This window comes from Argiope bruennichi, chromosome 10 (assembly GCF_947563725.1).
Source record: "Argiope bruennichi chromosome 10, qqArgBrue1.1, whole genome shotgun sequence".
NCBI lineage: Eukaryota > Metazoa > Arthropoda > Arachnida > Araneae > Araneidae > Argiope > Argiope bruennichi.
In genome coordinates, this window is record NC_079160.1 from 123,626,732 (window position 1) to 123,639,268 (window position 12,537).

The 12,537-nt window shown below is 38.6% G+C and overlaps 1 protein-coding gene across 1 annotated transcript in view; it reads right to left on the reverse strand.

The window, feature by feature from the left end:
- Positions 1-797: 797 nt before the first annotated feature.
- LOC129987768 (fibroin heavy chain-like) overlaps positions 798-12,537 on the reverse strand; it is a 60,309-nt gene continuing 48,569 nt past the window's right edge. Inside the window, exons 58-73 of the mRNA XM_056095706.1 lie at positions 11,798-11,833; positions 11,504-11,749; positions 10,662-10,709; positions 10,521-10,571; positions 10,203-10,469; positions 9,361-9,408; positions 9,220-9,270; positions 8,920-9,168; positions 7,843-8,124; positions 7,001-7,048; positions 6,860-6,910; positions 6,551-6,808; positions 5,480-5,755; positions 3,006-3,059; positions 1,864-2,211; positions 798-1,275 (exon numbers count right to left, since the gene is read on the reverse strand). Of these exons, the coding sequence (XP_055951681.1) occupies positions 860-1,275; positions 1,864-2,211; positions 3,006-3,059; positions 5,480-5,755; positions 6,551-6,808; positions 6,860-6,910; positions 7,001-7,048; positions 7,843-8,124; positions 8,920-9,168; positions 9,220-9,270; positions 9,361-9,408; positions 10,203-10,469; positions 10,521-10,571; positions 10,662-10,709; positions 11,504-11,749; positions 11,798-11,833 (2,729 nt within the window). The 3' untranslated portion in view covers positions 798-859. The remainder of the gene's footprint in view (positions 1,276-1,863; positions 2,212-3,005; positions 3,060-5,479; positions 5,756-6,550; positions 6,809-6,859; positions 6,911-7,000; positions 7,049-7,842; positions 8,125-8,919; positions 9,169-9,219; positions 9,271-9,360; positions 9,409-10,202; positions 10,470-10,520; positions 10,572-10,661; positions 10,710-11,503; positions 11,750-11,797; positions 11,834-12,537) is intronic.

Below are 12,537 nucleotides of genomic sequence, written 5' to 3' on the forward strand. Positions count from 1 at the left end.
TACAATTATTTTTTTTTAAAAAAATCTTATATTCCTCCTCATCAATTAAAGTATCTGAATACAGTTTTCTTTTTATTAAAACAATAAATTTTAAAATAATCCAATTTAAAATAATATCCCAAATTTTAATTTAATATCCTAACATACCTCACACACAATCCGCAAAACAGTATGAAAGTAGTCTATAATTGCAGAATATCTGTGTCCTACATTCATTGCATAATTTTACAAGCAGGTTTATGTTAAATGTAATAGAAAAAAGTTGAAAATATCTGTTTTTCAATTTTTTTAAAATTTTAAAATGATGAATTTCAATTCGTCAAGACGAAATGAAGCAACCGACTTTTCACTGACTTTTACACTGTGTTAGAATTTTGAAGTATTAAAGGCATTTTACAAACTTTTGTTAGCTTGCTTTGTTTCATATATGAAAACTTTGTGTTTACGAAAATTGAATGTTCTAAATGATTTAAATCCCTCTTTGATGTTCCACTAGAATTCTGAAATTTTCTATAATTTAGTGTTTTCTATGATAAGCACTACTTTAATATTTTCAAAACTTAATCATTAGCTAACATTATTCATTTTTGTTCCAATATATGAGGTACTATCAAGAGGCAAATTTAATTTTAAGATTATTTATAATAATGATTCATAAATTGAAGACAAAACATTTTGGATCTACTAACAAAGATATTTTAATAAATACAGTATTATTATTATTTTAAAACACGATAAAATTTTCAAATTTTTGTAGCAAAATAAAATAACAAAAGCTATATAAACACAAATCAAAATATGCTTTACATTTTATTGCTTTAATTTCTAATTTTATACAATAAGGAATTACAGATGAACTTTAATATGCAAACATTCTGCGGATAGATTGGTTGTAGGCAGACATCGCCGAATACGACGGGGTAGAGGGGACTGAGCCGGATCCTCCATAAGAGAGGCAATGCAAGGCCGCCATGAGTGCGTCCATCATCAGATTCATGTCATTGCTGTTGCAGGTTCCGGAACCTGTGGAGTACTGAGACATAACATTTCCGAAATTCTGATAGTTGAATCCGGATGGCTGCATGGAGCTTAGCACTCCGTTCACCAAAGATGACATCCTAGATGGTCCGCCATATGTTTGGCCGCCAGGGGCGCCACCAATTCCTCCTGATGGTCCACCGCTCACTATTATGTTTTCAACGACTCTTAATTGGTTTGCAACTCCAGATCCGCTGGAGGTGGAAACAGTGCCACCACGGACTCCACCTGCACTACCTAAGATTCCAAAGAAATTACAATGAAACTCATTATGTGCATTGTTTTGTGTATTCATTAAACTTTTCCAGAATTTTTTTTGTATAACAATTTATTTATATTTACTTCTTCTATGTTTAGAAAGATACAATTTTTCAATCCACATTCATTCGCTTTCTGATAAATTTCATGTTTAAATTTTATTTTTATAACAGTCATAATCAATTATAGTCATTTAAGAACACAATTATCTCGAAGCTAATCACAAAATTCACAAAACTTGTGATTTGAGAGGCAGAGATAGAGAAAACGAAAATAAAACTGGTTAGTAAAGAAAATGCAATTGTAAAATATTAAGGAAATTAGAGAACTTAACACAATTCATTTATAATAACAATTTCAGTCAATTAGGAAGTTCCTTTTTTTAAGTGTTACATGCAAAATAATAATAAATGCCTTATAAATTAAATATAAAGAAGATAAAAAATATATATTTAATTATACATAAGTTAAATAGAGGATGCACAAAACAATCATACATTTACTAGCTACTTCTGTCAACTATTTTAAAACTTTATGTATAAGGATACAGAAAGAAAATCACTCTACCTCCAGGTCCGTACGCTATTCCTCGTCCTCCTGAACCACCGGGACCTCCTGGCGCACCTCCTGGACCAAATCCAGCTCCACCTCCAGGACCAAATCCAGCTCCACCAGGTCCAGTGCCGCCAGGGCCTCCTCCTGGTGCCCCGCCAACAGTTACGTCGACATCCACTGTTACGGGACCCTCACCTCCTGCGCCACCTGGTCCTGCACCACCTGGTCCAATTCCTCCAGGTCCATAACCTCGGGCTCCACCTGGTCCGACTCCTCCTGGTCCATAACCTCCGGCTCCACCTGGTCCAAAACCTCCGGCTCCACCTGGTCCATAACCTCCGGCGCCTCCTGGTCCGGATCCTACAGATCATAAAATATATAAATATCTATAACAGTAAATAATGGTACTAAAAGATTTCATTTCTTATAGGACATGCAATCTGTAACAATGAATTCCACAAAATTGGATACTTTCAGACATCCTGTGTGAAGACAACCAAGCAAAATAGTCGAAAAAAATATTTATTTGTATTTCCAATAAAAATATATTCTTTTAATGTTTAGTTTCCGATTTTCCAGTTAGTGTTCGTTTTCTCTTCTCTTATGTATTTGGCGATTTCAGTTTATTCCTCTTCAATGTGTAGCTATTCCTTACGACAGAACTACTCCTATATCAACTTGGGCAAGGATGGAACGTATATAAAAAAGGGAAATATAAATCTCCCGTATAAAGTATCAGCCAATACAAACAACTATCTTGAGAATATTAAAGATGTAAAATTTTCTTAGGAAATACATTTTATTTCCCCTTTTTTCGTTTCTGTTAGTAAAGATTCTTCTTTTCCTTGAAATTTCAAATATCAGCATTATAAATAATGTTTGTTCGATCCAATACCTTTCAATGAATATTCAGAGTAAAATCAATGCACCCGAAATTATTTTCAACAATTTATTATTTGGCTTCGAAGAATATTGCATTAAAAAAATTCAAATCTTCAAGCACGATGTGGCAATTGCAAAGAAATGAAGATATTATCAAATTATAGGATTAGAATGTTGAAAATACTACGCGGAAAAAATTAAAATAGGATATCTTGAAGATTATGTTCCCAAATACTTTAAACATATACGAATAATATTTAAAATCACTCTACCTCCTGGTCCGCCTGGACCACCTGGTCCACCGGGACCTCCTGGACCACCGGGACCTCCTGGCGCTCCAGGTGCTCCTCCTGCACCAGGTCCAACGCCGCCGGGACCTCCGCCTGCTCCTTCAGGACCTACTGTTACGTCCACTTCCACTGTTACGGGACCCTCGCCTCCTGCACCGCCCGGTCCTGCACCACCTGGTCCGACTCCTCCAGGTCCATAACCTCCGGCTCCACCTGGTCCAAAACCTCCGGCTCCACCTGGTCCAAAACCTCCGGCCCCACCTGGTCCATAACCTCCGGCGCCTCCTGGTCCGGATCCTACAGATCATAAAATATATAAATATCTATAACAGTAAATAATGATGCTAAAAGATTTCAACCTCTTATATGACATGCAATCTGTAACAATGAATTCCACAAAATTGGATACTTTCAGCCATCATGTGTGAAGACAACCAAACAAAATAATCGAAAACAATATTTATTTGTATTTACAATAAAAATATATTCTTTTAATGTTTAGTTTCCGGTTTTCCAGTTTGTGTTTGTTTTCTCTTCTCTTATGTATTTGGCTATTTAAGATTATTCCACTTCTATGTATTGCTATTCCTTACGACCGAACGACTGCTATATCAACTTGGGCAAAGATGGAACGTTTATAAAAAAGGGAAATATAAATCTCCCGTATAAAGTATTAGTCAATACAATCAACTATCTTGAGAATATTAAAGATGTAAAATTTTCTTAAGAAATACATTTTATTTCCACTTTTTTCGTTTCTGTTAGTAAAGATTCTTTTTTTCCTTGAAATTTCAAATATCAGCATTTTAAATAATGTTTGTTCGATCCAATACCTTTCAGTGAATATTCAGAGTAAAATCAATGCACCCGAAATTATTTTCAACAATTTATTATTTGGCTTCGACGAATATTGCATTAAAATAATTCAAATCTTCAAGCACGATGTGGCAATTGCAAAGAAATGAAGATATTATCAAATTATAGGATTAGAATGATTAAAATACTGAGCGGAAAAAATTAAAATAAGATATTTTGAAGATTATGTTCCCAAATACTTTAAACATATACGAATAATATTTAAAATCACTCTACCTCCTGGTCCGCCTGGACCTCCTGGTCCGCCTGGACCTCCTGGTCCACCGGGACCTCCTGGACCACCGGGACCTCCTGGCGCTCCAGGTGCTCCTCCCGGACCAAATCCAGCTCCACCTCCAGGGCCAAATCCAGCTCCACCTGGTCCAACGCCTCCAGGGCCTCCTCCTGGTGCACCTCCAACAGTTACGTCGACATCCACTGTTACGGGACCCTCACCTCCTGCACCGCCTGGTCCTGCACCACCTGGTCCGACTCCTCCAGGTCCATAACCTCCGGCTCCACCTGGTCTGACTCCTCCTGGTCCATAACGTCCAGCTCCACCTGGTTCAAAACCTCCGGCTCCACCTGGTCCGACTCCTCCTGGTCCATAACCTCCGGCTCCACCTGGTCCAAAACCTCCGGCTCCACCTGGTCCGACTCCTCCTGGTCCATAACCTCCGGCTCCACCTGGTCCAAAACCTCCGGCTCCACCTGGTCCAAAACCTCCGGCTCCACCTGGTCCATAACCTCCGGCGCCTCCTGGTCCGGATCCTACAGATCATAAAATATATAAATATCTATAACAGTAAATAATGATACTAAAAGATTTCATTTCTTATAGGACATGCAATCTGTAACAATGAATTCCACAAAATTGGATACTTTCAGACATCCTGTGTGAAGACAACCAAGCAAAATAGTCAAAAAAAATATTTATTTGTATTTCCAATAAAAATATATTCTTTTAATGTTTAGTTTCCGATTTTCCAGTTAGTGTTCGTTTTCTCTTCTCTTATGTATTTGGCGATTTCAGTTTATTCTTCTTCAATGTGTAGCTATTCCTTACGACAGAACTACTCCTATATCAACTTGGGCAAGGATGGAACGTATATAAAAAAGGGAAATATAAATCTCCCGTATAAAGTATCAGCCAATACAAACAACTATCTTGAGAATATTAAAGATGTAAAATTTTCTTAGGAAATACATTTTATTTCCTCTTTTTTCGTTTCTGTTAGTAAAGATTCTTCTTTTCCTTGAAATTTCAAATATCAGCATTATAAATAATGTTTGTTCGATCCAATACCTTTCAATGAATATTCAGAGTAAAATCAATGCACCCGAAATTATTTTCAACAATTTATTATTTGGCTTCGACGAATATTGCATTAAAAAAATTCAAATCTTCAAGCACGATGTGGCAATTGCAAAGAAATGAAGATATTATCAAATTATAGGATAAGAATGTTGAAAATACTACGCGGAAAAAATTAAAATAGGATATCTTGAAGATTATGTTCCCAAATACTTTAAACATATACGAATAATATTTAAAATCACTCTACCTCCTGGTCCGCCTGGACCTCCTGGTCCACCGGGACCTCCTGGCGCTCCAGGTGCTCCTCCTGCACCAGGTCCAAATCCTCCGGGTCCAACGCCGCCGGGACCTCCGCCTGCTCCTTCAGGACCTACTGTTACGTCCACTTCCACTGTTACGGGACCCTCGCCTCCTGCACCGCCCGGTCCTGCACCACCTGGTCCGACTCCTCCAGGTCCATAACCTCCGGCTCCACCTGGTCCAAAACCTCCGGCTCCACCTGGTCCAAAACCTCCGGCCCCACCTGGTCCATAACCTCCGGCGCCTCCTGGTCCGGATCCTACAGATCATAAAATATATAAATATCTATAACAGTAAATAATGATGCTAAAAGATTTCAACCTCTTATATGACATGCAATCTGTAACAATGAATTCCACAAAATTGGATACTTTCAGCCATCCTGTGTGAAGACAACCAAACAAAATAATCGAAAACAATATTTATTTGTATTTACAATAAAAATATATTCTTTTAATGTTTAGTTTCCGGTTTTCCAGTTTGTGTTTGTTTTCTCTTCTCTTATGTATTTGGCTATTTAAGATTATTCCACTTCTATGTATTGCTATTCCTTACGACCGAACGACTGCTATATCAACTTGGGCAAAGATGGAACGTTTATAAAAAAGGGAAATATAAATCTCCCGTATAAAGTATTAGTCAATACAATCAACTATCTTGAGAATATTAAAGATGTAAAATTTTCTTAAGAAATACATTTTATTTCCTCTTTTTTCGTTTCTGTTAGTAAAGATTCTTTTTTTCCTTGAAATTTCAAATATCAGCATTTTAAATAATGTTTGTTCGATCCAATACCTTTCAGTGAATATTCAGAGTAAAATCAATGCACCCGAAATTATTTTCAACAATTTATTATTTGGCTTCGACGAATATTGCATTAAAATAATTCAAATCTTCAAGCACGATGTGGCAATTGCAAAGAAATGAAGATATTATCAAATTATAGGATTAGAATGATGAAAATACTGAGCGGAAAAAATTAAAATAAGATATTTTGAAGATTATGTTCCCAAATACTTTAAACATATACGAATAATATTTAAAATCACTCTACCTCCTGGTCCGCCTGGACCTCCTGGTCCACCGGGACCACCGGGACCTCCTGGCGCTCCAGGTGCTCCTCCCGGACCAAATCCAGCTCCACCTCCAGGGCCAAATCCAGCCCCACCTGGTCCAACGCCTCCAGGGCCTCCTCCTGGTGCACCTCCAACAGTTACGTCGACATCCACTGTTACGGGACCCTCACCTCCTGCACCGCCTGGTCCTGCACCACCTGGTCCGACTCCTCCAGGTCCATAACCTCCGGCTCCACCTGGTCTGACTCCTCCTGGTCCATAACGTCCGGCTCCACCTGGTCCAAAACCTCCGGCTCCACCTGGTCCGACTCCTCCTGGACCATAACCTCCGGCTCCACCTGGTCCGACTCCTCCTGGTCCATAACCTCCGGCTCCACCTGGTCCGACTCCTCCTGGTCCATAACCTCCGGCTCCACCTGGTCCAAAACCTCCGGCTCCACCTGGTCCATAACCTCCGGCGCCTCCTGGTCCGGATCCTACAGATCATAAAATATATAAATATCTATAACAGTAAATAATGATACTAAAAGATTTCATTTCTTATAGGACATGCAATCTGTAACAATGAATTCCACAAAATTGGATACTTTCAGACATCCTGTGTGAAGACAACCAAGCAAAATAGTCGAAAAAAATATTTATTTGTATTTCCAATAAAAATATATTCTTTTAATGTTTAGTTTCCGATTTTGCAGTTAGTGTTCGTTTTCTCTTCTCTTATGTATTTGGCGATTTCAGTTTATTCCTCTTCAATGTGTAGCTATTCCTTACGACAGAACTACTCCTATATCAACTTGGGCAAGGATGGAACGTATATAAAAAAGGGAAATATAAATCTCCCGTATAAAGTATCAGCCAATACAAACAACTATCTTGAGAATATTAAAGATGTAAAATTTTCTTAGGAAATACATTTTATTTCCCCTTTTTTCGTTTCTGTTAGTAAAGATTCTTCTTTTCCTTGAAATTTCAAATATCAGCATTATAAATAATGTTTGTTCGATCCAATACCTTTCAATGAATATTCAGAGTAAAATCAATGCACCCGAAATTATTTTCAACAATTTATTATTTGGCTTCGACGAATATTGCATTAAAAAAATTCAAATCTTCAAGCACGATGTGGCAATTGCAAAGAAATGAAGATATTATCAAATTATATGATAAGAATGTTGAAAATACTACGCGGAAAAAATTAAAATAGGATATCTTGAAGATTATGTTCCCAAATACTTTAAACATATACGAATAATATTTAAAATCACTCTACCTCCTGGTCCGCCTGGACCTCCTGGTCCACCGGGACCTCCTGGACCACCGGGACCTCCTGGCGCTCCAGGTGCTCCTCCTGCACCAGGTCCAAATCCTCCGGGTCCAACGCCGCCGGGACCTCCGCCTGCTCCTTCAGGACCTACTGTTACGTCCACTTCCACTGTTACGGGACCCTCGCCTCCTGCACCGCCCGGTCCTGCACCACCTGGTCCGACTCCTCCAGGTCCATAACCTCCGGCCCCACCTGGTCCATAACCTCCGGCGCCTCCTGGTCCGGATCCTACAGATCATAAAATATATAAATATCTATAACAGTAAATAATGATGCTAAAAGATTTCAACCTCTTATATGACATGCAATCTGTAACAATGTATTCCACAAAATTGGATACTTTCAGCCATCCTGTGTGAAGACAACCAAACAAAATAATCGAAAACAATATTTATTTGTATTTACAATAAAAATATATTCTTTTAATGTTTAGTTTCCGGTTTTCCAGTTTGTGTTTGTTTTCTCTTCTCTTATGTATTTGGCTATTTAAGATTATTCCACTTCTATGTATTGCTATTCCTTACGACCGAACGCCTGCTATATCAACTTGGGCAAAGATGGAACGTTTATAAAAAAGGGAAATATAAATCTCCCGTATAAAGTATTAGTCAATACAATCAACTATCTTGAGAATATTAAAGATGTAAAATTTTCTTAAGAAATACATTTTATTTCCTCTTTTTTCGTTTCTGTTAGTAAAGATTCTTTTTTTCCTTGAAATTTCAAATATCAGCATTTTAAATAATGTTTGTTCGATCCAATACCTTTCAGTGAATATTCAGAGTAATATCAATGCACCCGAAATTATTTTCAACAATTTATTATTTGGCTTCGACGAATATTGCATTAAAATAATTCAAATCTTCAAGCACGATGTGGCAATTGCAAAGAAATGAAGATATTATCAAATTATAGGATTAGAATGATGAAAATACTGAGCGGAAAAAATTAAAATAAGATATTTTGAAGATTATGTTCCCAAATACTTTAAACATATACGAATAATATTTAAAATCACTCTACCTCCTGGTCCGCCTGGACCTCCTGGTCCACCGGGACCTCCTGGCGCTCCAGGTGCTCCTCCCGGACCAAATCCAGCTCCACCTCCAGGGACAAATGCAGCCCCACCTGGTCCAACGCCTCCAGGGCCTCCTCCTGGTGCACCTCCAACAGTTACGTCGACATCCACTGTTACGGGACCCTCACCTCCTGCACCGCCTGGTCCTGCACCACCTGGTCCGACTCCTCCAGGTCCATAACCTCCGGCTCCACCTGGTCTGACTCCTCCTGGTCCATAACGTCCGGCTCCACCTGGTCCAAAACCTCCGGCTCCACCTGGTCCGACTCCTCCTGGACCATAACCTCCGGCTCCACCTGGTCCGACTCCTCCTGGTCCATAACCTCCGGCTCCACCTGGTCCGACTCCTCCTGGTCCATAACCTCCGGCTCCACCTGGTCCAAAACCTCCGGCTCCACCTGGTCCATAACCTCCGGCGCCTCCTGGTCCGGATCCTACAGATCATAAAATATATAAATATCTATAACAGTAAATAATGATACTAAAAGATTTCATTTCTTATAGGACATGCAATCTGTAACAATGAATTCCACAAAATCGGATACTTTCAGACATCCTGTGTGAAGACAACCAAGCAAAATAGTCGAAAACAATATTTATTTGTATTTACAATAAAAATATATTCTTTTAATGTTTAGTTTCCGGTTTTCCAGTTTGTGTTTGTTTTCTCTTCTCTTATGTATTTGGCTATTTAAGATTATTCCACTTCTATGTATTGCTATTCCTTACGACCGAACGACTGCTATATCAACTTGGGCAAAGATGGAACGTTTATAAAAAAGGGAAATATAAATCTCCCGTATAAAGTATTAGTCAATACAATCAACTATCTTGAGAATATTAAAGATGTAAAATTTTCTTAAGAAATACATTTTATTTCCTCTTTTTTCGTTTCTGTTAGTAAAGATTCTTTTTTTCCTTGAAATTTCAAATATCAGCATTTTAAATAATGTTTGTTCGATCCAATACCTTTCAGTGAATATTCAGAGTAAAATCAATGCACCCGAAATTATTTTCAACAATTTATTATTTGGCTTCGACGAATATTGCATTAAAATAATTCAAATCTTCAAGCACGATGTGGCAATTGCAAAGAAATGAAGATATTATCAAATTATAGGATTAGAATGATGAAAATACTGAGCGGAAAAAATTAAAATAAGATATTTTGAAGATTATGTTCCCAAATACTTTAAACATATACGAATAATATTTAAAATCACTCTACCTCCTGGTCCGCCTGGACCTCCTGGTCCACCGGGACCTCCTGGACCACCGGGACCTCCTGGCGCTCCAGGTGCTCCTCCCGTACCAAATCCAGCTCCACCTCCAGGGCCAAATCCAGCCCCACCTGGTCCAACGCCTCCAGGGCCTCCTCCTGGTGCACCTCCAACAGTTACGTCGACATCCACTGTTACGGGACCCTCACCTCCTGCACCGCCTGGTCCTGCACCACCTGGTCCGACTCCTCCAGGTCCATAACCTCCGGCTCCACCTGGTCTGACTCCTCCTGGTCCATAACGTCCGGCTCCACCTGGTCCAAAACCTCCGGCTCCACCTGGTCCGACTCCTCCTGGACCATAACCTCCGGCTCCACCTGGTCCGACTCCTCCTGGTCCATAACCTCCGGCTCCACCTGGTCCGACTCCTCCTGGTCCATAACCTCCGGCTCCACCTGGTCCAAAACCTCCGGCTCCACCTGGTCCATAACCTCCGGCGCCTCCTGGTCCGGATCCTACAGATCATAAAATATATAAATATCTATAACAGTAAATAATGATACTAAAAGATTTCATTTCTTATAGGACATGCAATCTGTAACAATGAATTCCACAAAATTGGATACTTTCAGACATCCTGTGTGAAGACAACCAAGCAAAATAGTCGAAAAAAATATTTATTTGTATTTCCGATAAAAATATATTCTTTTAATGTTTAGTTTCCGATTTTCCAGTTAGTGTTCGTTTTCTCTTCTCTTATGTGTTTGGCGATTTCAGTTTATTCCTCTTCAATGTGTAGCTATTCCTTACGACAGAACTACTCCTATATCAACTTGGGCAAGGATGGAACGTATATAAAAAAGGGAAATATAAATCTTCCGTATAAAGTATCAGCCAATACAAACAACTATCTTGAGAATATTAAAGATGTAAAATTTTCTTAGGAAATACATTTTATTTCCTCTTTTTTCGTTTCTGTTAGTAAAGATTCTTCTTTTCCTTGAAATTTCAAATATCAGCATTATAAATAATGTTTGTTCGATCCAATACCTTTCAATGAATATTCAGAGTAAAATCAATGCACCCGAAATTATTTTCAACAATTTATTATTTGGCTTCGACGAATATTGCATTAAAAAAATTCAAATCTTCAAGCACGATGTGGCAATTGCAAAGAAATGAAGATATTATCAAATTATAGGATAAGAATGTTGAAAATACTACGCGAAAAAAATTAAAATAGGATATCTTGAAGATTATGTTCCCAAATACTTTAAACATATACGAATAATATTTAAAATCACTCTACCTCCTGGTCCGCCTGGACCTCCTGGTCCACCGGGACCTCCTGGACCACCGGGACCTCCTGGCGCTCCAGGTGCTCCTCCTGCACCAGGTCCAAATCCTCCGGGTCCAACGCCGCCGGGACCTCCGCCTGCTCCTTCAGGACCTACTGTTACGTCCACTTCCACTGTTACGGGACCCTCGCCTCCTGCACCACCCGGTCCTGCACCACCTGGTCCGACTCCTCCAGGTCCATAACCTCCGGCTCCACCTGGTCCAAAACCTCCGGCTCCACCTGGTCCAAAACCTCCGGCCCCACCTGGTCCATAACCTCCGGCGCCTCCTGGTCCGGATCCTACAGATCATAAAATATATAAATATCTATAACAGTAAATAATGATGCTAAAAGATTTCAACCTCTTATATGACATGCAATCTGTAACAATGAATTCCACAAAATTGGATACTTTCAGCCATCCTGTGTGAAGACAACCAAACAAAATAATCGAAAACAATATTTATTTGTATTTACAATAAAAATATATTCTTTTAATGTTTAGTTTCCGGTTTTCCAGTTTGTGTTTGTTTTCTCTTCTCTTATGTATTTGGCTATTTAAGATTATTCCACTTCTATGTATTGCTATTCCTTACGACCGAACGACTGCTATATCAACTTGGGCAAAGATGGAACGTTTATAAAAAAGTGAAATATAAATCTCCCGTATAAAGTATTAGTCAATACAATCAACTATCTTGAGAATATTAAAGATGTTAAATTTTCTTAAGAAATACATTTTATTTCCTCTTTTTTCGTTTCTGTTAGTAAAGATTCTTTTTTTCCTTGAAATTTCAAATATCAGCATTTTAAATAATGTTTGTTCGATCCAATACCTTTCAGTGAATATTCAGAGTAAAATCAATGCACCCGAAATTATTTTCAACAATTTATTATTTGGCTTCGACGAATATTGCATTAAAATAATTCAAATCTTCAAGCACGATGTGGCAATTGCAAAGAAATGAAGATATTATCAAATTATAGGATTAGAATGATGAAAA